Source organism: Anolis sagrei, chromosome 4, assembly GCF_037176765.1.
Source record: "Anolis sagrei isolate rAnoSag1 chromosome 4, rAnoSag1.mat, whole genome shotgun sequence".
In the NCBI taxonomy this organism is placed as follows: Eukaryota; Metazoa; Chordata; class Lepidosauria; order Squamata; family Dactyloidae; genus Anolis; species Anolis sagrei.
In genome coordinates, this window is record NC_090024.1 from 148,333,591 (window position 1) to 148,358,574 (window position 24,984).

At 38.1% G+C, this 24,984-nt stretch overlaps 1 protein-coding gene across 2 annotated transcripts in view; it reads right to left on the reverse strand.

The window, feature by feature from the left end:
- Positions 1–24,984, reverse strand: part of DPYD (dihydropyrimidine dehydrogenase) — a 594,355-nt gene that overhangs the window by 354,512 nt on the left and 214,859 nt on the right. For both annotated transcript variants that reach the window (XM_060773944.2, XM_060773945.2), the window contains exons 6-8: positions 24,116–24,306; positions 21,084–21,165; positions 15,818–15,905 (exon numbers count right to left, since the gene is read on the reverse strand). In XM_060773944.2, coding sequence (XP_060629927.2) covers positions 15,818–15,905; positions 21,084–21,165; positions 24,116–24,306 — 361 coding nt within the window. The remainder of the gene's footprint in view (positions 1–15,817; positions 15,906–21,083; positions 21,166–24,115; positions 24,307–24,984) is intronic.

A 24,984-nucleotide genomic window follows, 5' to 3' on the forward strand; every position in this document is an offset into this window, starting at 1 on the left:
GTTTCCACAGCACTGAGCTATGGCAGTTAAAGTGGTGTCAAACTCCATTAATTCTTCAGCATAGATACACCCTTAGAAACACAAACTAAGAAGACAATTGAATGTGATTGGATTTTTTTTTTCCGGAAAAAACACCTGTTGCACCATGAAATCTAATATTTACAAAGAAGACAAAGTTGGGACTGAAACTACAAAAATACCATTTGGTAACAGTTAAAAAAATTGGTTCCACAGTTAAAAATAACATTAAAAAATAAGGGATGGTTCTTACACCACAAAAAAAGAGGAGTGGTTCAAAATGATTCAGAAGATTTTTTTATTAAAAACTAACATGTGAAAGGAAGCCATTGGGTTTTATTTACTCGAAATTGAAACTGAATACAGACAAGACAGAGGTCCTCCTGGTCAGTTGTAAGGCCAAATAGGGCATAGGGTTACAGTCTGTGTTGGATGATGCCGAAGACGCAGTTCGCAGTCTGGGAGTTCTCCTAGACCCACTGCTGAGTCTGGAGCCCCAGGATTCAGCGGTGGCCAGGGGAGCTTTTGCACAATTAAAACTTATGTGCCAGCTGCACCCATACCTTGGGAAATCTGACTTGATCACAGTGGTCCACGCTCTGGTTACATTCTGCTTAGATTACTGCAATGAGCTGCCTTTGAAGACTGTTCGGAAGCTCCAAATGGTCCAACGGGAGGCAGCCAGATTGCTCACCGGAGCGACACACAGGGAACGTACAACACCCCCTCCCCTCCCGGTTGCATCAGCTCCACTGGCTGCCAATCTGCTCCTGAGCACAATTCAAGGTGCTTTAGCCTATAAAGCCCTAAACAGTTCTGGCCCAGCTTACCTATCCAAACGTATCTCTCCCTATGAACCATCTCGGAGATTGAGATCACCTCGAAAGCCCCTGTTCTCGGTCCCACTTCCTTCGCAGGTGCAGTTGATGGGGACAAGAGACAGGGCCCTTTCAGTGGTGGCTCCTCGGCTATGGAACGTCCTCCCCAGTAATATTAAACCAGCCACTTCCCTCCTGACATTCAGAAAAAGGTGAAAACATGGCTTTGTGACCAAGCCTTTGGCAACTAATACAGTGCAATAGATGACTTGGGTCTATGTGTAACAATCATTGAAATGGCCCAACCTTGATTGTGGATAATGTGATTTTATAGCTGTAAGTGGTATTGTTTATGTTTTAATCGCTTTTAACCTTGTTTAGATTTTTAACCTAATGTTATTTAATTGTTGAATTGTTTAAGGCATTGAATGTTGCCTCTGCTGTAAGCTGCCTTGAGTCCCATTTGGGGGCGAGAAGGGCAGGATATAAATATAGTAAATAAATAAATTGAAGAAGCAAATTAAAACATTTGGAATATTCTTAGTGAACATTTGAAGGCTTCTTCCAAAATGCATCTAGGAATTATTTTTCTTCCACCAACTTCTTTTCTTATGATTTCCATTTTGTCTATTAACATTGCTAGGGGAGCTGGTGAGAAAGGCTTATATTCTCTCCTCCTTTTTCTTTGTTGTTATCCATTCATGGATGCTCAGTAAGGAACTTTGGAGGCAGCTACTGTTTACTTGCCTGTTATAGACTGGCACAAATAACTACAGTAAAATTACTTTAAGACCCATTTTCTCACTTCAAGCTTTTATTCCATTGTTTACTTGCACATAGGCCCTGTTTCTCTAGCCTTCCTTCATCATCTTTCTAATACTAATTCTACTGACTGAAAGGTCATGAGTTCAAAGCCAGCCTGGGTTGGAGTAAGCTCCTGACCATTTGTCTAGCTTGCTGCCCAAAAGACAGTTGCATCTGTCAAGTAGGAAATTTAGGTACTGCTTATGCGGGGATGCTAATTTAACTAATTTACGATGTCATAAAACTCTCCAGCAGCATGCAAAAGAATGTTGCCGCTTTGAGTCCCCCTCAGGGTGAGAAAAGCGGTATACAAATACTGTAAATAAAATAAATAAATACTGTAGAGAGTAGGGCTGGGCGGTTTCGTTCGTTAATTTCGTAATTCGTTATTAATTCCTTATTTTTTTTGATAACGAAGCGATATTGAACCATTCAGGAGCAACTAAAAAACGAAATGAATTTTTCCAATTCGTTTTGTAATTGTTTCGTAATTGTTTTGAAATCGTTTCGAAATCGTTTCGTTATTATTTCCGCATGTCTGGTGCAAGTTTTAGGGTTGCTGTTTGTTTTATCAGTGAAAAAAATATATAATTATCACACCAACAGTCAACAACAGAGGGAGAGGGGTTTTTTTTAGCGTATTGCGTGATCGCGCCCGCCATTAACGAATCGATTCGTAATTGTTTCGTAATTTCCGAAATTTCGTAAATTTCGAACTTTTTTTAAGGAAAATTTCGGAATTCTTTTAAAAATCAAAACGCAAAAACCCCCTAAAAACGAATCGAGTTTAGAAACATTTTTTTCCGTGGTTGCCCAGCCCTAGTAGAGAGGTTTTTTTTTGTTTTGTTTTGTTTTTTTCCTCTCTTTTTATATTGATGTAGTTTATTTTCTCTTCTTTATCATGCTTATGAATCTACAACCTATGTTTTCCCACTTTACTTTATCAACAAATTGTTCCTCCACTTTAATTGTTACTTGGAAATCAAATAAAATATTATTAAACAAAAAAAATACTATAAATAAAAGAATGAGGAAATACTAAATCAGTGTCACAAGTGAGTGGTGAAGCGACAGCTCTCCCAGTGGCTGGAATTCAAAGCATACCCTCGTGAAGCTGGAAAGTTAAATAGCCTCTGTGTGTCTGTCTATATATGTTGTATGTCTATTGCATTGAATGTTTGCCATGTATATGTGCATTGTGATCCACCCTGAGTCCCCTGCAGGGTGAAAAGAGCAGAATATAAATGCTGTAAATATGGTGGCGCAGTGGGTTAAAGCGCTGAGTTGCTGAGCTTGTTTACCGAAAGGTTGCAGGTTCGATTCCAGGGAGCGGCGTGAGCTTCCGCTGTCAGCTCCAGCTTCTGCCAACCTAGCAGTTCGAAAACATGCAAATGTGAGTAGATCAATAGGTACCGCTCTAGCGAGAAGGTAATAACGCTCCATGCAGTCATGCTGGCCACATGACCTTGGAGGTGTCTATGGACAATGCCAACTCTTCGGCTTAGAAATGCACCACACCCCAGAGTCTACATGACTGGACAATGTCAGGGAAAAACCTTTACCTTTACCTAAATAAGTAATAAATAAATAAATAAATAAATAAATAAATAAATAAATTCTTGGAGGGGACCTTCTAGCTTGAGAAAGACAAAGAGAAAAGGGGGAGCTGCAACGGCATCAAAAGACTTGGTAAAAAGAGCTTATTTGTCAGAGGCTTTGTGCATGGAGGTATACTGCTACTGCCAAAGATATTTGGCAAATGGAGTCAATAGACAGAGGCAAAATTTCTTGCCAATCAAGAATCAATTACATTATATTTTGGTATTTCAGAGTCATTCAGAAATGAAAAAGAACATATATATTAAAAAGCTGGACATTTTTTTTTAGTATTAACAAAGTATCATTGGAGCATACTCATAATATTTTTAAGAAAAGCTGCAAATAACTTTGGCATAGCCCTAGGGAAGAAATATACAAAAAAGCAAATAAAGTGACAAATGACCACACTAAGGCAGGGTTAAGGAGCTGTACTACATATCAAAAATATCACCCTCAGTTGGTTTATATCATGTCTAGGAGAAGTTTGGCTCTTTTATATAACAGGATTATTATCTGGAACTGAGGGACATGGGCTAAGTTTCAGTAAACAGGCTTCCTAAACAACCCTCTGTCACATACTGAAAAAAAATCATGCCTCCTCCATTTGAGATGTCTCTAACATGTCAAAGTGGCTGCACCTCTTTACTGAGTGGGCATCGAGAGGAACTTAGAAGTTGGAATGATTATATTTATAAGACACAAATTTATATGGGAAGACTACTTGGAACTTTATTCATTAGCATGAAAAAGACCTGCCATTTTCCCCACTGGTAATTGACACCAAACGTCAAGTAAGATTTGTGGTGCATTTCCCCTCTTTTTCTTTTTTTAATATAAAAAAAAAATAGTTTCAAGAATCCAACAAGGCATGCTCTCTAACTTGCCTCAGGGGGAGGTAAAATGAAGGGAAAATGAACAGGTATTTCTGGATCCGTTGTTTAAATTTTGTATTATGTCACGGCTGATATGGAATAAGGTGGCACAGAATTTCGCAAAAGTGTCAGGAGGACACATTCAACCTGTACAGGGTCAAAGTTAGGCAGGAGGGAACAGAATCCAATTGCATCACATCATTTTGTATTTATATTTATCAAGATATTCTGAAGCAATGGGTGCCACAGAGCTCGAAAACACTATTTTGCTGGCTATAATTCTAAGAAATCGGCCAACCAGGATCAGTCTGGAAATTAGAATTTGGAATACGATTCTGATTAAGACTGGACATCTTGACATAGAGAAATATTACCTTGAGAATTCTTCAGGTCCCTTGAGATATCATGACTCTATTACAAGACAGCTATCCAAATTTATTCATCTTTCTTTCTTCTTTGTAATTTGTAGAATATATAGTTTATATAGTACTCCTATCTCTGTACAAAACTAGCATCTTCTTTCTCTGAGAAGCTAAGTACACATATGGCAAGCACAATAGAGCAGACTGATGAATTACAATAACACCAATACGATTTTATTAGGCTAAGGCCTAATTTTGTGCATTTTGTGCACCAAACTTTTTTTCTGTGAAATGTTGGAGGGTATGTTATGTTTCACCTCTATATCTGGAAGAAATACCAATCATAGCTCAAATGATGCCAAGTCCAAAGGCATTCTTCATTCCATTGGAGAATTGGTCTGGCTGAAAAACAAGTCAAGATAGCTGTGGAAATTAAATGCATGAGTAGGCAGACCACTGCATGTACATGCGTGCACACACTCCTTACTTCATAGGTTCTGAATGTGACATATGACCCATATCACTGCTTCCTAAATCTGAGTTTGGGCCCAAATGGAGTCCTACAAGAGGAAATGGAGGTCATAAAAATTTAGCAAAAGGAAAACTCTTCTGAAGACTAAAGACATTTGAAGAAATCTGTTGTGCAGTGTTTACAGTCGACTCTCCCCTTGATGGATTGTCACCTTGTCATGGAGAGGGGGATTTGTGTGTTCCAGGGAACCTGTGGGCAGAGTCGTTGGAGTCATGTGCTCCCATGGGGGTCTCACTGGGCAGCAGGGCCATAGGGGAGGAACCATGCCAAGCACTATCTGAAGTCCATAATGGCAGAACAAGTGGATGATAACATGGTACATGAAGGCAGTAGAAGCCTGCAACAGATGAGAAGCCACTGATCGTCAGGTTAACCATGCCACAGGATGCACACCTCACTCTGTGAAGGCAGTGTGTTGACTGATTGTGCACTGATCTCCACACATAAATCAAATTAACGCACAGACATCTTCCAAGAAAAACAAAACAAAACCAACAAAAATCCCATGACAATTACCAAATGACAAAGGAGGTAAGACTGTGAAATGTGGAAACCCCATAGACACAGACTGGCATATGGGCAGTGGATATGGATTCACTTGTTCTACCTCAAGGTCTGAGGCAGTTGAGTAGTTCAGCAGCTTTTTAAGGTTCCACTCTGGTCACCCCATATGGGAAGGGGGCTAGAAAAGATACCCTAAACATAGTCTGCTTCTTTTATCCCTGAATGAACTGTCATGTCCAGAGGGGTCACCACCTTACAGCCCAAAGAGAAAAATGAACTTTGGAATGTACAGACATTGTTGGATAACACAGCCAGTGAACACCTTGAACACAGGACTGCTACTATTACAAGGGAGCTTAGATGCATTAACATCAATATATCAGCACTTCAAGAGATTTCGGCAGCAGGAGAGGAAAGGTGAAGGAAGAAAAAGGAGGCTACACCTTCTTCTGGAAAGGACTGCCTGAATAAGAATGGAGAATATACTGAATTGGCTATGCTATCAGAAATGACCTGGTGAAGCATCTGTCTGAAGCACCCATTGGCATTAACAAATCGCTCTCAATTGTCCAAATTAATCTTGATAAAAACCATCAGGCAACTATCATAAGTGCCTATGCACCAACACTGGATGCTGAAGAAGACACCAAGGAAAAAATTACTGTCAACTGGACACCATTCTATTGGAAATACCTAAGGAGGACAAAATCATCTTCAAGGGCGATTTTAATGTGACAGTTGGATGAGATTTCAACTTGTGGCCAGGGACTATAGAAAAAGATGGGATTGGTGATGTTGTCTCAATGCCCGATCACAGTCTCACAGAGCAGTTCCTATACTTCCAACTCAAGAATGGAAAACGGAATATTGGTGGACAGGGAAAGAGATTTAAAGATGGGCTTAACATTAAGCCTTAAAACTGAAATACACACCAAGAATTGGAAAGCCCCGGCCCTTGTACATTCTAACTGGAGGGGAGCTGTCACCAACAATGCTGTGGAGTTCGAAAAGGCACAAATGGAGGGCAAAAGGGAGAAATGTGTCCATCTCAAAATTGATATCCTCACTGTGAAAGAATAACAGTGTCTACAGTCACCTACGGACCCAAGACCCTACACTTGGAAGGCAGTCATACTCAGCCACGAGTGACAACCTATGATGATGATGGCAGTGAACTCTGCAGAAAATGCTTCAGGTGTACTTCCTAAAAAGGAAAATCAGCCTTACAAATGTTTACAAATGCTGGTTTAATATCAGCAAATGTGTGATTTTATATTTATTTTATACACCTATATACCTGGGATCACGTAAATATTGCTTGGGCAGAAAGTGGTCGCAACTTTTAAAAGTTTGAGAAACCCTGACCTATATTATGTTCTCTTTTTGTGAAATATTACATCACAAATAATCCCTCTTGTGGAACTTTGCCATTTTTATTTTTATATTTTCAGAAAATGCAATCCGTCTTAGGCAAACATACTTCAAAAGATGTTTCCTTCCCACTCTCCTTATGGGTGGTGAAAAATTCAGAAGGCAGAGTTAAAGGCAGGATGGAGGAGAACGAGAATGTACAGCAAAAACAAGGAGGTAAAATTGGATGGAGAAAAACAGATAAATATATCCCTTTTCCCAAAATACTTTTGCTGGCCTTCGGTCAAAAATGTCCATATGCAGAAAGTATCCTCTAAATTTGGTTTATTAATCAGGAGCAAGAGGCACAGTTTCTGTCTGTATCACAAGCAAAATGAACATCTGTTCATTTTTTTTGTCACATAGGTTTTCAATGCATGTGGGTGGGTGTGAACAGAGCCCTTGATATGTAATATTCTTCCCATCTGCACACCAGGTGGCACTGCATAGTTAATCAGGAGATAATAATTGGCATGAGGTGATTACTTACTTTTTAGGGATAACAGAATAAATCAATCCTGTGACTCAAAAAAAGAGTACACCAATGCTCAGACTTTTAATTTCTCTTTTGGTGTGCAATTTGGTAGAGATCAATGAGATTATCTGATGACACCATTGTTTCCAATGGTATGTTAATTAGCACGGAACAAGAGCAATTACTCTGAGGATCTTTAGATGAATGATTTCATTTGTTCTATCCAATATCGTGCTTTCACCTTCAGATACAGAAAATTATATAGTATATAAAACGTTTGTGGGGTCAGTGAAAGAGAATGGATTTGTACAACCATAAAATGTGTCGCTTAGGACAAAATGGGATTCAACAGCACACAAAATCTTCAGGCAGCTGAAAATGGGGTAACAGGTGTTACCGCAATGTCACAGCACAGAGGGAACTTGTAATACTCTTTATGAGCCCAGACAAACCATCAAAGCATATCATGATTTAAAGTCGCAAAAAGCTACGGGATAACTGTATTGTTCACCCCCTGCAAATGTAGTTATTCCTCTTTGGCACATTTTCAAAGACTCATGTTCTGAAGAAACTAAGCAATGAAAATCTCACCATTTCTCCAAGAGCGAAAGAAACTTCTGAAATTCAGTCAGAATATTCAATAGCGTACCTTGCTCTTTCTGGCTCTAGCCACATTCAAGCCCTGGTCTATCCTTTCTCCTCCAATGTTGGCCCAAAAATAAGACATTGTCTTATATTTATTTTTCCTCAAGAAGACACACTGTGGCTTATTTTCAGGGGATGCCTTTTTTTTTAAATAAAAAAATTTATTGAAATAAATTAAATAATTACAATAAAATGAGGAAAGAGAAAAGGGAGGTAGTTTAGGGGTGGAACACAAGGAATAAAAACTAGATAGATAGATGATAGATAGATAGATAGATAGATAGATAAGAAAGTTTTAAAAAAGGTCAATCAGGGAGAGGTAGGGGAGGAAATTAGAAGGTTCTTGACTTTCATTCTTCTTCCTTCCATTCAGTTCTATTCATTTTAGATTTATTGCAAAAAAAATTGTTCCCTTTTATCACATCTTCTGAATTTTCCCTTTCTTTATCTTAATTAGTATTTCGTCTTGATATATTCTTCAAAAGTTGACCAGTCTGTCATTTTTATGCCTCTTTAATTTTTTTAATGAAAAATGTCTTTAATAAAAATGTAAGTCTGTCCATATCCTTTATCTCCATTATCTTGTCCAGCCAAAGCTCCTTAGTCGGTATAGTTTCTAATTCCCAAGCTTTTGCGTAGACTATCCTTGCCGCAGTTATAAAGTAAGTAAATAACTTCTCTTTGTTAATATCCGCAAATAGAGTGAAACAGGAGGATGTCTTATTTTTTTTATTAAGTATAGTACAACAATCTGCATTTATGGGATGATTTTTCTGGGCCCAGTAGTAGATTGCTTGCTGAAGCTTTTTCCCGATCTCCTGGTGTTTGTGTGGGATGAGAGAGACTCACAGACTGTTGCTGGTCAGTGCTGAGGAGCAGCACCTTTACTGGTGTTTGTGGAGGGGTGAGACCCACCACAGTGCTGAGTAAAACCTTATGAACCATCTAGGACAGTGTTTCTCAACCTTCTGAATGCTGCGACCCCTTAACACAGTTCCTTATGTTGTGGTAACCCCCAACCATAACATTATTTTTGTTCCTACTTCATAACTGCAATTTTGCTTCTGATATGAACTGTAATGTAAATATTCAATATGCTGGATGTATTTTCATTCACTGGACCAAATTTGGCACAAATATCCAATACGCCCAAATTTTAATATTGGTGGGGTTGGGAGGGGGGGGGGAGGAATTGATTTTGTCATTTGGGAGTTGTAGTTACTGGGATTTATAGTTCACCTACAATCAAAGAGCATTATGAACTCCACCAATAAGGGAATTAACCACTCTTGGCACACAGAATTCCCACGACCAAGAGAAAATACTGGAAGGGTGTGGTGGGCATTGACCTTGAGTTTTGGAGTTGTAGTTCACCCGTATCCAGAGAGCACTGTGGACTCAAACAATGATGGATCTGGACCAAACTTGGCACGAATACTCAATATGCCCAAATGTGAACACTGGTGGAGTTTGGGGAAAATAGACCTTGACATTTGGGAATTGTAGTTACTGGGATTTATAGTTCACCTACAACCAAAGAGCACTCTGAACCCACCAATGATAGAATTGGGCCAAACTTCCCACACAGAACCCCATGACCAACTGAAAATACTGTTTTCTGCTGGTCTTTGGTGATCCCTCTGACACCCCCTCGCGACCGCCTTAGGGGTCCCGACGCCCACGTTGAGAAACACTGATCTAGGACCTTAAGATTGTCTGGGGAGGCACTGCTCTCATTACCGCCTTTGTAACAATTACGTTTGGCGAAGACGAGAGACGGGGCCTTCTCGGTGGTGGCCCCTTGGCTGTGGAACGCTCTCCCTATAGATATTAAATTGACCACCTCCCTTTTAACATTCTGGAAAAAAGTCAAGACGTGGCTTTTTGAACAAGTGTTTGCAAATGCAGAGGAACTGACATAGCAAAGTGGAACAACTAGATAATGAGTCCGGACAACGTTTTTAACAAGGAGACACTTGTTAATTTGAATTTATATTTTATTGATTTGTTTAGTTTTTATTTATTGTTATGTTTTTAATTGTATTTATGACATTGTAAGCATGGATTTTTGCCCTGTTAACAGCCTTGAGTTGCCTACAGGCTGATAAAGGCGGTATACAAATACAATAAATAAATAAATAAATAAATAATGCACATTATATTGGCCACCCTTGAAAGCAGACCAAAAATATCAATTGGTGGAAAGGACACTGCACTAAGAATGCTTCTAGTAGCAACTGTGAACATACTGTAGATAAGAAAGGCAGAAACTTTGATCCTCCAGATATTTGAGCCACAAATCCCGCAAATCCCTAACTTTGCTTATTCTGGGTGATTAATGCTGTAGGTTAACAATTCAATAAAATATTGAAGATGGAGCAAGTTTGCTGCTCCAGAGACTAGGAGATGGAGCAATGGATTTGTTTGCATGTGGCCTCCTCTTTTCTTGAAAAGGCCATGTCCCCAAAACAGAGGATTTCTAGTATCTCATTCAGTCTATATAACAAACTACCATTTTAGATCTCAAATAAATGATATCCTTCAAAATAAGAGACACCTGGGAACCCCATAATAGATAAGGTTTCATACCCCCAAATAAGGGACATTCCTTAAAATAAGAAAAACCTGGCAACCTTAGTGGTTGAGCGTTTCTTAGAGATTATTTCCTCTTGAATAAAATAATAATTTATTTCATGATCAATGTCTACAGTGTCATTTATTATGAAATATAAACTTGTGGAGGTTTCTTTTGCAGTCCTTCTGTTTCTGAAGTAGCAAAACAATCCAAACTCTATTATATAAGAGGCATAGACAGCTATAATTGATTGTTTTTGTGGTATGCAAGGATTGATGTTATTTTAAATGGGTTCTGCAGATCTCCACAGCATATGTCATCACTTCTATTTTTTTAAACAAATAAATCCCATACCTTAATGATTCATTTCTAAAGTTTATGGCATTTTCTTTTAATAACTGAGCATTAAAATGACGGCAATTCTACAGGAGACACGTGGCTAGCAGCAAATGCCTACAAATATCATTTTGAAACTCCGCACCTGCCAGCTATGTATTTTAAGTTCTAATGTTTATATTCATTTTTTTCCAAAAAGGAACTTAATCATCACAGAATCCTTTAGGCTAACATGGCTTTAAAAATCAGGTATTTTATTCAGCAAGGAAGCCTGCTGCAAATGGTACACTCATCATGTAGTAGTTGTTCCACACAAAAGACTGGCATGTGCCATAAGCCACTGGGTGGTCTGTTAGAGTTACAGTGGTCAAAAGTCATGCATCTCAAATTCATGGTGCTGTGATGAAGCCAGTTACTCCAGTAATCATATATAAACATGATGTCTAAGCGTAACACACGTTAAAGAGCTTTGTGCGCGAGAGTCGCCTCTTTGCCTTTAAGGGGCCATAGAAACACAAAAGAAATACAGTCCTATATCCTGTTTTCAAGATGAAACCTGAATGCCCAAGCAAAATCAGGCAGTCATATCAGCAGTAGATTTGGACTGCTTACTTAAGATAAGGGAGTGTAGTCAAATCTTCTCTGAAGATTTTTAAGCAGAGGCTGGATGGCCATCTGAGGAGATGCTTTGATGGTATGTTCCTGCATGACAGAGGGTTAGATTGGATGGCCCTTATGGTCTCTTCCAACTCTATAATACTTTGATTTATTTGAATCTGTTCCAAACATCAGAGCTGGCATGATGTAATGGTTTCAGTATTGGTCTACAACTTGAGACCAGGGTTTGAATCCCTGTGTAGGCATGAAAATCCTAGAGAGCAAGTCACATGCTTTCAGTCTCAAAAGGAGACAAAAGGCAGTCCCCATCCCTGGACAAATTTTGCTCAGAAAACCCAATGGACTTAGAGTCACCATAAGTTGGAAACAACTTGAAGGCACACAACAACAAATTATAACGATGGTTAGATTTGTATCCATCACATTTTTTTCCAGAAAGGGGGAAGAAAGGAGCAGTTGTGATTTGTATCTGGCACTGAAGATGTCAAATAACTTGACTAACCTTGATACAAAACACTATGACTAAGAGCAAGATATCATTTGCCATTTTGCTTCAAGCTGCAAAATTTTTTGAAGTGGCCTTGGCATCTGGAAAGGCACAGAAAGAAGAGTAACCCCCCATTTCTCCTCTGAAACCTGCATTCAGATAAGCTTTTGCTTTTCACCATAGCACTTCTTTCCCATAAACTCATGTTAAGAGTTTGGAAAAATTACTTTTGTTGTTTTGGACTAGTCCAATAAAAGTAACTTTCCCAAATTCTATTTTGTCAGTCTTTGCCGTGATGCTGCTGATAAGGATTCATACTTTCCAGAACCTGCCTACCAAAAACGTGTACGCTTTGTATAGTGATTTGAGAAAGCCCTTATTCGTGTCATTTTCAAGCAGACTAAGAAGGAGTCTTAAAAACGTTTAGCACTAAACATTCTCTCAGTGCACAATATAAAGCATGCAGTAAAGTAAATCCACTGTTCTTGCCATGGTAACATTTTTTGTCTTAGTCCACTCACAACTCTGTGAATACAACGGAACATCAACTGAAGCACTCTTGAATCCTGGCTGGGATCATGGGATGGTTTGATCAGAAACAGTGCATGAGTGGGGCCATCTATAATTCACAGGCAAGACACACAGAGTTCTCAACATTCAGTCCCTGGTATTTCCTGTTAAAAATGACCTATGGTAGCAGAACTAGGAAAGAAACTCTTGTCTGAATCCCTGAGGAGGCGTTGTCAGGAAAAGGGGATAAGGCTAGGCCAGGTAGATCAAGGGCATGAGTGTACAGCAACTTCATGTGTTCCACTGCACATAAGATCAAGATAAGCAAGTAGGTCAAAAGAAATGAGTTCTTGATTTACTTTTTTCCCTTGGCTTGCCTCTTTCTTGCTCTCTGAACCTAACAAAATCCCAGCTGTACCTGTAAGGTAATTTCAATACAGAAAAACAGCTGAAATTTAACCTCACTCTGTGTTGCAGAGAAAAACCAAATGTCTTTATGTATTCCCACTTAACTTCTGGGATTGTTTCCCCAAAGCAAAGGGTGAGAAGAAGAATGAAGGGTACATGGTTTGTCAGATGGATTAAATCAAGAGGGATGGTAACCTGGCACACTGCCTCATGTACAATTATCAAGAAATATGACCCCGTGGAAATTCCTACGCATGGAAGGCCTTGAACAATGAAAGGATTTAGGATTATATAAATCACAATGGTCTGTAGTATAATCACATGAGAGAATGAACCTGCAAAGCTTATTATACAGAATACCCAGATGGAGAACAACAGTTGTTGCTGTACCAAGAATTACCACGCTTGTAATCAATAACAGGAAAAAAGAACAGTTGGGCAACTTGTTTCTTATTATGTTCACTTAGGCAACGTCTAGATCAATAAAGAGCATTAAGTCTCATACCACTCTCGGCTGTGCATACTCAATTTGCTTAGCGTATGCTGGGGAGGGATTTGGGTACACACTCTTAAGCAGATCAACACACATTTCACTTGAAAAGTCATTACACCAGCTTTTCGTTCACAACATAGTAAAGGATACAAGATAAGTTTTACCAGAATGACATCTATTTTGCATATCATTTGGCTGAAGGTTTTTCTAAAGCTCTCTAAACATTATTTTTGAGAAAGAGAAGGCACAACTAGAGTGATGTACATTTATTCTTCCTGTCAGTTAGATCATATTTATGCCAAAATGTCATGTGCATCATCTAGATGTCACCTGTATAATCTGTCAACTAAAAATTATGTAATTTTGGGATATAAAAAAAGACTTATCTGGATGCTATTCCCCATTTTCACCAGTGAGACCAAAGACACTCAGATCTTGCATGCTTCCTTCTCTACTTCTTGCTAAAGTACAGACCAAATTAGGAACTCCTGTTTATTTCAACACAGGCTCAATAACTCGGTAAAAAAATAACAATCAAAAACCTTGTTTAGAAGTTGCATGAGGAATAGAGGGCTCACAATGTCCAGAAAGTACATCAGTAACACAGAACTTCCTACCAGATCAGTTACAGACTCTTTTGTTGATTAATCACATATTCCATCATGAACAATTATTTGACCAAGTCTACATATGATTTTGATAAGCACAAAAACATTTCTGATATAAGTTTCATGCTTACTTTATTTATTAAGAGTCTGGAACTGGATATGGAATTGGCTGGAATGATGATACGGCTATTAATACTGTTTTTTTACTGTTTTAATGAATGTTTTACTTATTGTTTTAATTGATATTATATTGCTCTGTTATATGTAGTGGCATCGAATTGCTGCCAAATGTAAGCTGTCCTGAGTCCCCCTTCGGGGGCTGAGAAGGAATGGGATAGAAATACCAGAAATAAATAAATAAAATAAAATATTTATTTATTGACTACATTTATATTCCGCCCTTCTCACTCGGAAGGGGACTCAGAGCGGCCTTACAGATAGGCAGTAATTTGATGCCATAAACACACATACAGTAAAATAAACAAATGCATTAAAAACAAAAAATTAAAACATATAAATATTAAAACCAATTATTAAAATCATGTCATATAAAATCATGATCTAAGGCCATTCATTTGGCATTTTCCTATTCCAGATTCTCTTATTGCACTAAAACTTGCTATCCAGAGGCTTGGTCCCATAACCACATTTTTACTTTCTTCCTGAGAGTCAGGAGGGAGGGGGCTGCTCTAATTTCACTGGGGAGGGAGTTCCATAGGTAAGAGGCCACAACTGAGAAGGCCCTGTCTCTTGTCCCCACCAAATGCACCTGTGAAGGAGGTGGGACCAAGAGCAGAGCCTCTCCAGCGGAATGATTCACATACATGTCAGAACAGACATCATTAAAAAGAGGTGTTACTCCGTGTGTGAGATAAGAGGAACGTAGCTTTAAGACAATGCTTACCACCGTTGTTTAGAAGCACACATGTTAAAACATTTTTAAAAGCAAATGCTACACAATTAATTGTGGACATATCGAAATTTTAAACAACAGTTTTAAGCAATTAATCCAATTGATAATCTGAAGAAATGTTTCAATTCTATGCAGACTGGCAGCTTGATGGGTATCTAGACAAAGTTGTCCTTTTGTGAAACAATGAGTGAAGCACAAAATAAGAACTATTTACAAAATGATCTTAAAATGAAAATGGCACACAAACAGGTACATAAAACTTCCTCTTTTCCACTATAGTCAAAAAGTAAAATAAATACCTGAATACATTGTATAACTGGGCAAGCTTTTAAAAAATATATAATGTTGATCTTCCAGTCTGCTGACATTAATTTAGTATAAATAAGTCCCCTAAGGAATTTTGTTGCTTAATGATCATATTGAGATCTTGACTAAATTAGTGACATCTATTAAACAAAGTGCTCCTTAGGAATGTGATAATTGTACTGGAACATATTGATTCAGGTTTTATTAACTCCGTTCCTAATGTAACACGGCAGTGATTGTCAAAGCCAACACTATTCCATAGTTCCACAGCCCCAGAGAAATATTTCATGTAGGTAATAGGTGTAATTATGTACTGGGGAAAGTGGTCATTTCTACATAAGGTCACATTAAAACTAGTCAGAGGATGGTAAAAACCCATACATTGTGACTATATCACTTTAGCAGTAGAAGTGTTTAAAGGTCTCTTGCCGATACACAGAAACATGGCCCGTTTATTGCAGCATTAATCATATATACAATATTTCCAGTAAAATGGAATTCAGAAAAGAATGATGAATTCCTACCAATTCCAATAAAGACCGCTTTGTAATCATCTTCCTTCAAGGCACTGAGTGTCAATCCTTCTACTGAAAGGCTTCTGCCACAAATTATCTGAAACGATAATATTTGAAATCTCATCATAACTGTATCAGTCAGTTTGAAACTCAAGTTATGCAGAGGCTTTCAGCTGGTCATTCAATCAATCATTCAAGAACATAAAATCCCATTTAGGGGCAAGAGACATTTTCAAGCATGATTTTCATCCTAGAACCAAATCTAGGCCAAAATAGCAATTACACATGCGCAATAACTCCTAAAGGAATTTCAGTCTGGTTCCAAATACAATACCCAAAGCAGGCTTACTCCTTGAAATTCCCCACCCTACCTTTTTAGACTAAAGCCCTTTCCACACAGCTGTACAAAATCTACACTGAACTGGATTATATGTTAGTGTGAACTCAGATAATTCAGTTCAAAGTAGATATTGTGGAGTATCTGTCTTGATATTCTGGATTATATGGCTGAGTGGAAGGGCCCTTAGAGAATGAAGGTCCTTTGTCACTTAGCAACTAATCTGGAATTTACCTGGCTCTTATTATCACTAACTCAGCACCCAACTTGTGGTGATGAAATCCAGAAACACAGAGTAAATGTCAGCACTCTACATATACAAATATTGGAATTTCATGATATTTATACTGAAAGATGAGCAGGCTCATTGGAAATTGTTTATTTATTATATGCAATCATATGAGAGGTGGATGAAATGTCTTGAGCTGGCATATGATGTGACTGTTTGATAGTGATGAAACTTTTCAACTGTTCCATGTACTCCCCCACCCCTCTCCATTTCAACACAGTTTTCACATTTGTACTCCAGGTTAGCCCACTCTTAGGAAAATTATTTCTCTGGGGAGTCGCACCAGTCTTTCATGGCTTTCCTTCCATGCTTTTTTATACTAGGGAAAAGGTATAAATGGTGTGAGGTCAGGTGAATATGGTGGGTGCAGTAATAATTTGAAGCCACCGTAGTTATTTTCTTACACAGCACATTGTCCTGATGGAACATGACACTGTGATCCACAACATGGTTCTCACTACTAGGAGTCAGCCTTTTTTCTGATGCACCCGCCCCAAATCAGAAAACAGCACTTAACGGCTCCTTCACAGGGAGGCTCAAGACTCTTTATACACCCCACATAGGGCCCTTCCACACAGCCCTATATCCCTGAATATCAAGGCAGAAAATCCCACAATAACTGCTTTGAATTGGGTTATCTGAATCCACACTCAGATAATGTGGGATTTTCTGCCTTGATATTCTGGGATACAGGACTGTGTGTGTGGAAGGACCCATAGATATACAGACATAGGCAGTCTCTTCAGGAACAAACACAAACACATTTAGAGATGTCTTCAGTACTGAAGCAAATGAAAAATACTTGTTCATGTGAAAGCTAAAGATGGACATTGATGATCCTGGAGATCATTTATGGGTTGAGCAAATGTGATAACTCATAATGATTAACAATATAACACACTTGCAACCCTCTTGTAGTATTCTAAATTCTATGGAACAAAGTATAAATTTATTTATTATTTATTTATTTACGGCATTTATATGCCGCTCTTCTCACCCCGAAGGGGACTCAGAGCGGCTTACAATATATATTTTCATACAATATATTATATTTTTAGCATAGTACAATATCAGTATATATTACTATATTGCACTATACCATTATATTGTAATATTATTAGTAATATTACATGCAATGTAAATATATAATTATAATTATAATATTGAATTATTATTAGTACTATTATATTGTAGTACATTATAATATTATAAATATTATATGTATATACAATATACCATATATATTATTAGTAAAGACAAGATGGAAGTGTCTTCTGCTCCCTTCTGTCTTCGCTCTGGCCAGAGCAGCCGTTGGTGCCAGAAGGGGGAGGGGCCTCTCAGGGCCGTAGCCAGAAAAAAAATTCGGGAGGGGTTGAAATTTTTGGAGGGGGGTTGAAAATTTCATGCGTGGGGGTGGGGGGGTTGAAACCTGCCTTCTAGCTCACGCTGAAGCAAAGAGCACAGCAGGGGACAGAGCAGCCTTCAATAGCCTGCAGCTCCGCCCCTGTCAACAACCTCCACCAAGTCTGGTCTCCTTAATGAGAGCATTCAACACACACACACCCCAACTTGGTTGCTTCACTACATCGGCTATTGCTGCAAGTAATGACAGTGTGAATAAATTATCAATATTTAAGGCCTTGCATGGTCTGGGGCCAATGTATCTGAGGGACCGCCTCACCCCCTACCAACCCCAGAGATCCCTCCGTTCTGAGGACCAAGATCTATTGGAAATTCCCAGTGTCAAGACCTTGCGTCTAACAGCAACCAGATGCAGAGCCTTTACAGCAGTGGCACCATCACTCTGGAATACTCTGCCACCTGAAGTCCGTGCCTTGCGGGACTTATCAGCTTTCCGCAGGGCATGTAAGACATATCTTTTCGACAGGCCTTTGATTTTTAATATAGCTGTTTTTAAATTGTTTTAAATTGTTTTTAAATTGTGTTAGATTTTAGCCATTCTTGTAAGCCGCTCCGAGCCCCAGGGGAGTGGCGGCATATAAGTTTGAATAATAAATAAATAAATAAATAAATATTTGCCTGAGATAGTGCTTGCAGTTCTGGAGGGACTCTTAATTTTTTTGCATCTCATAGACTTAGCATGGGGATTTGGTTAACCTGTTAAAATTCATGAGTAAACTGGTTTTTTAAAAAAAAATCAGAAACATTTCGGGGGGGAGGGGTTTGAATCCCTAAACCTCACCCCACCCCCCACCCCCCACCCCCCCCCCACCCCCACTACAGGCCTGGGGCCTCTCAAGTGATGATATAGGCAGAAGACAAGATGGCATATAATATACATCTATTGTATATTATATGTATATTATATGTATATTATATTATATTATATTTGTTCATTCGTTCAGTCGTCTCCGACTCTTCGTGACCTCATGGATCAGCCCACGCCAGAGCTCCCTGTCGGCTGTCACCACCCCCAGCTCCTTCAAGGTCAAGCCAGTCACTTCAAGGATGCCATCCATCCATCTTGCCCTTGGTCGGCCCCTCTTCCTTTTACCTTCCACTTTCCCCAGCATAATTGTCTTCTCTAGGCTTTGCTGTCTCCTCATGATGTGGCCAAAGTACTTCAACTTTGTCTCTAGTATCCTTCCCTCCAGTGAGCAGCCGGGCTTTATTTCCTGGAGGATGGACTGGTTGGATCTTCTCGCAGTCCAAGGCACTCTCAGCACTTTCCTCCAACACCACAGCTCAAAAGCATCTATCTTCCTTCGCTCAGCCTTCCCTAAGGTCCAGCTCTCACATCCGTAGGTTACTACAGGGAATACCATGGCTTTGACTAGGCGGATCTTTGTTGCCAGTGTGATGTCTCTACTCTTTACTATTTTATTGAGATTGGACATTGCTCTCCTCCCAAGAAGTAAGCGTCTTCTGATTTCCTGGCCACAGTCTGCATCTGCAGTAATCTTTGCACCTAGAAATACAAAGTCTGTCACGGCCTCCACATTTTCTCCCTCTATTTCCCAGCTGTCAATCATTCTTGTTGCCATAATCTTGGTTTTTTTTATGTTTAGCTGCAACATTATATTATATTATATTATATTATATTATATTATAATCTGGAGCCCCCGGTGGCACAGTGGGTTAAACTGCTGAGCTGCTGAACTTGTTGACTGACAGATCACCAGTTCGAATCGGGAGGGCGGGGTGAGTTCCTGCTGTTAGCTCCAGCTTCTGCCAACCTAGCATTTCAAAAACATGCAAATGTGAGTAGATCAATAAGTTTTACTCCGGCAGGAAGGTAATGGCGCTCCATGCAGTCATGCCAGCCATATGACCTAGGAGATGTCTACGGACAACGCCGGCTCTTCAGCTTAGAAATTGAGATGAGCACCAACCCCCAGAGTCAGACATGACTGGACTTAATGTCAGGGGAAAACCTTTACCTTTGTATTATATTATATTATATTATATTATATTATATTATATTATATTATATTACATATGTGGAAGGGTTGGCGTTTTGTTTTGTAGTTCTTCATATATAATGTGATTGAGGATGGCACTGTATGACGTACAATTCCTCAGGGACTGGCGCGACTGATATGATCATGTCACCTAAGATGTCTGAGAATTTAAACGACGTACAATGATGATAAAGTTATTCTATTCTATTCATATATATGGGGTAGAAGGGATTTGATACTTTTGAGGCCTAATCCTGCAATTTAGGCCTAGTTTACATTACTGTAAGAAAAAGATCTTTGGACGTAAGCAACTTCTAGAGCATTATCAAACCATATTGTATTTTTCATCCCCCAGCACTGCGATTTCTCTAACTTAACAGCGGGAAGAATTTTTTGCAGTGGAAATGGAAGAATCTGAACAGGATTTTTCATCTGTGTTTATTGAGGGATCAAGAGAACACCATCTAAACTAAGAGATATTAGGAGCAATGCACCTTCCTTTAATCAAATTTAAAATCCTGTCATCCTAAGTTTTGTTCAGTATGTTTATTATTCCAGGAGGACCTCAGTAGAAGTCATCATATGAATGTATGATTAGTAGACATTATTTACAAAAGAAGAAATTGTAAAACAGACAAAGCTACTGCATTTTCAAGAAAGTTTTAGAATCATTGATATTTCTTTAATAAAAGAAATTAAGGCCCACTTAGTTATCAAATTCCTATTCCCAACATATCTAAAGTGAAAGACTTGTATGTGGGATTGTTTTGTATATAAAAAAAACTAAGACAAGATATATATGTGTGTTGTGTGTGTCTGTATGTGTGTGTGTGTGTGTGTTTGTGCGTGTATACACACACACACACCCCTAATACTTAACTTGCATAAAATGAGAGAAAAACCAGTAACAATGCTATGTGATTAAAGACAAACCTTCCAATAGCTACACTGAACCCCTAAAGCCATTTAGGTATTTGTTTCTTACAGACAATTAATCACATGCAGGCAAGCCAGATGAGAACTATTGATTGCCCTTTTCCAAACTAGCGGCATTCAGACAGCAGACAGACAAATGCCCTGAGCAAGAGAAAGAATCTTCCTCCTTCAGCCTGGTGTAGCTTTTAATTGTTCTTTACTAATGTGCATGACATTTTGCTGTTAATCTTTGGCAGAGCTCCGACTCCTTTTTCTGTGAGGTATAGCAAGGCACTTTATATTTTTCATTACCTTCACTCCGAGGTCTTTCATAAGCTTGGTTTCAAAATGCACTACATCATACGGGAGCCGGAACTGGGGGATTTCAGATGTACTAGAGAGAACAAATAAAAAAGAAGCCATGAACATTCACCAGCTGCTTTTTATAAAGGAGAGGGTATTCCAGAATAATAAACTTCTTTTAAAGGGCAAACTGAAGTTAAAATCCCCAAAAAGAAAATATGAAGTACATCTTCACAACAGGGAAGCTTTTGTGTACACCAAAAAAAAAAAAAAAAAAGGGGGGGGGAGGATATGGCAACACTTTAAGGCTAACTGGTTTTCATTGTACTGTGAGCTTTCATGCTATAATGTAACACATTTTTTTCAAATGCAATACCATGTGCGGACTACTTCACTATCTTAGTGACCACTCAGCTAGGAATATTAAATAGTGTTCTTCAGTCTGTATTCTGAAGTACAGCAACATGATTGGGCTTCTTCCAATTTTGTGATACTTCTTAGCTCAAAGCCCAAAATTCATGTAGAAACATCTCAATTCAGCACATTTATTTATTTATTTATTTATTTACTTAAAACATTTATATTACGCCCTTTTCACCCCAAAGGGGACTCAGGGCGGAGGACAACATACAAACTGCAAACATTCAGTGCCGGGACATCCATTCATTAAACAGACAGAAATGCATATTTTGCAAGTAAATTTCAGAAACAAATGTTTAAAGCCAATTTTAAAAATACAAGGAAAATAAATACATGATTAGGTAACTAAACTCTTTCATCCTGTATTGCCTAGTCAAATTAAATAAGTTTTTTTACTAAGCATATTCTATATGAATAATTTCAGAAACGTTATTTTGTTGTAAAAAAAAAATGAAAATGCAATTTTTAAAGGCAAGTCAGGATTATTCTGCACAAAATTTGAATGGGGTTGTTTTGAGCAGAAATCAGTATTTTCTGTACAGAAAACAGCTGTGAAATAATATTTCAATGTAAATATATTAATTCATGTGCAGAAAATATTGTGTGAAATGCAAACATGATTGATTTGCCTAGAAAACTGCATTTTCTCCACATGAATTAATATCTCTAAGTAGACATATTATTTTACATGCAGGAAGGATTGTTTTCTGGATAGAAATCACTAGTTTTTGCAGAACACAACTACATGAATTTTTTTCATATAAGTCCCGAACTGCAAATATTCACATCAGTCTAAGATTCCTCTTGTCCCAGTTTCTCAACATGTTTTTCAACCATTTTCTAAAGATATTTTCAAATATTATTTTTATCTATAGTAAAAATATTATGAGATGACTAATGATGACTCAACATTCACTATATTTCCAGAACACTAATTATGGAATATAATCCCAACAATGCAGTATTTAAAAGGGCAGACCCTTCAAGGTTTGACCAATAGCCTCTATCATGCAAGGAATGCTCATCTACTCCTTTTCAACCTATTTATTAAGAAGTATTTTCCATGTCCAATTCTGATAATCTGGGGAAAAGACTGCAAACACATTTTCTTCACACACAAACACCACCTGCTCTTCTAATTTCATGTTTCTACAGTATATATTTAATGAAGATTCCTTCTTACCCTCTTTTATATTCTTTCTTTAGTTAAATATATCTTTGGATTGCTTACCAAAGAGGTCTCCATTCTATATCCTCCAGCATTCCCCAGATGAAAACATTACAGTGTGGTCAAGATGACAACATTATTAACCATCAAGGACTTTAAGATATTCCGGAGAGCCCCTGCTCTCAGTCCCATCACCTTCACAGGCATGTTTTTGGTGGGGATGAGAGACAGGGCCTTCTCTGTGGTGGCCTCCTGGCTATGGAACCCTCTCCCTGGCAATATTAAGTCTGCTCCCTCTCTCCTGTCATTCAGGAAGCAACTAAAATCCTGGCTGTGGAGTCAGGCATTTGCAGATTGACAGATGATTCAATATAGACAAAGAGTTATTTGGCCACGACATTTTGGATTGAGTTGGGTGTTGTTTTAATGTGATGAATTGTTTTTATATATATTTTAGAACTTATTTATTGTATGTTGTTTTATGATAATATTTATTGTATAACATTGAATTTTGCTGTTAGCCGTTATGGAGGTAAAGAATAGGATACAAAAGTTCTAAATAAATAAATAAAATAATGGGGATGAACAGGCAGAATAGGAGAGACTTCAGCAATTTACTTTTGCCTAATCCTACTTGGAAAGTCAAGATTCCACCCCCTCTTTTCTCTCCATCTGTCAAGAAAATTGAGCACAAACCAATTTCACACTTTGAACTTAGTTTTCAGCAAAGTGGGTGGAAGAGTAAGAAACCTTAAAGCAGCTGAAAAAGGGATGTCAGAAAATTAACCATTACTGCCACTGTCAAACCGGGGCTGAAGCCCCATCGCCTCACTCCAAACATATGACAGAGGAAATGTTTTATAGTAACTGGTTATCTGGAGCAGGTGGCACAGAAATAATTCAATACAGAGGTAAGAACAGCAGGTGCCAACTGTACAACTGCCAAACATTTTGTGCCTCTTCCTCATAATTTATTTTTGAGTTTTAAAATTGGATCCTTTTCTATTTATACTTTTATTTAACTTAATGTTTTGAACTTTGCAAAATTACACAAAATCTAGTATGAAAACATATTTAAAAAGCAAGCATCAAGCGATAATTCAATTAATGTTAAAAAAAGTATCCACCTATTTTCAGTTTTAAAACAAAACTAAAAGATTTGCTTGTACTTTTATTGAGCTGAGAAAAGGGTGCAAAGGACATCATACTAGCTTTTGAAGATGGCAAAAAAGATCATGTAATGGGAAGAAAGTAATGGGAGTTAAGGTCATAGGCATGAGTGATGCTTAAGATCTTCTTGAAGATGGTCAGTGTAGACAGAGGGTTAAAAACTTAGCAGTGAGAGACAAGACATGGATTATATTTTCTTACATGTATTTGAATTGACCCAGTTATGAACAGAATCATAATGTATCTTTTATGACTAGAAGTTTAGGAACTTGAAGAGGATTACCTTAAACCGCCAACATAATTTTCTTTTTCAAAAATGGTGATATCTGAGTAGCCTAACCGGGCCAAAAAGGTGGCACAGCTAATACTTGCAGGTCCTGCTCCAAGAAGAGCTATCTTGGCATGGTAGGCTTCTGGCATCTCTTCAGGCAAAGACGGATTTCTAATCTGTGGTATATTCATTGCCCTGAATACCTGAAAAAGAATATATGCACGTAGGCAGTGAGAATATAAGTACAAGTGGCACAAATTCTCCAGATTTGGTGGCTTCAGCTATATTCAAGAGGAAAGGTCCGCCTCCAAATCTCCAACTCAGCTAGTAGAATTGCATCTCACATATAATTTATTTAACTTCATTTATTTGCTGCTACAACTCCAAGGAAATTCATTTGCATTATTAGTTGATGTCTTCCTTCCACCCTAGTTATTTTTTACTTTTATTTTATTTAAGTAGACATACATTTGCAAGTGTTTGTTGCATACAGTGCAATACTTTCTATCTATTAATGTTCCATAATCATTTATCTGATAATATATTTCCATTAAGGGGTCACAGTCTACTATCTAAATAAAACATAAAAATATCATAGACTCTTACTTTACATCCACTTCTTCCTTGTTGACAATCTTAGACATTTTTAGACATTGCAATATACATTTGTAGTTTAATTTTACATTAAGGTGTTGAATCATTGGTTGCCATTCATTAACAAAGTTATCTAATTGTTCTCCTCTTAACAATACAGTTATTTTGTCCATTATCAGCAAATCTATAATAAATGTTTCCCATTATTCTAAAGGAGGTATCTCTGGGGTTTTCCAATATCTAGCATATTGAATATACTATTCGAGCTGCCACTGTTGCTTCTACCC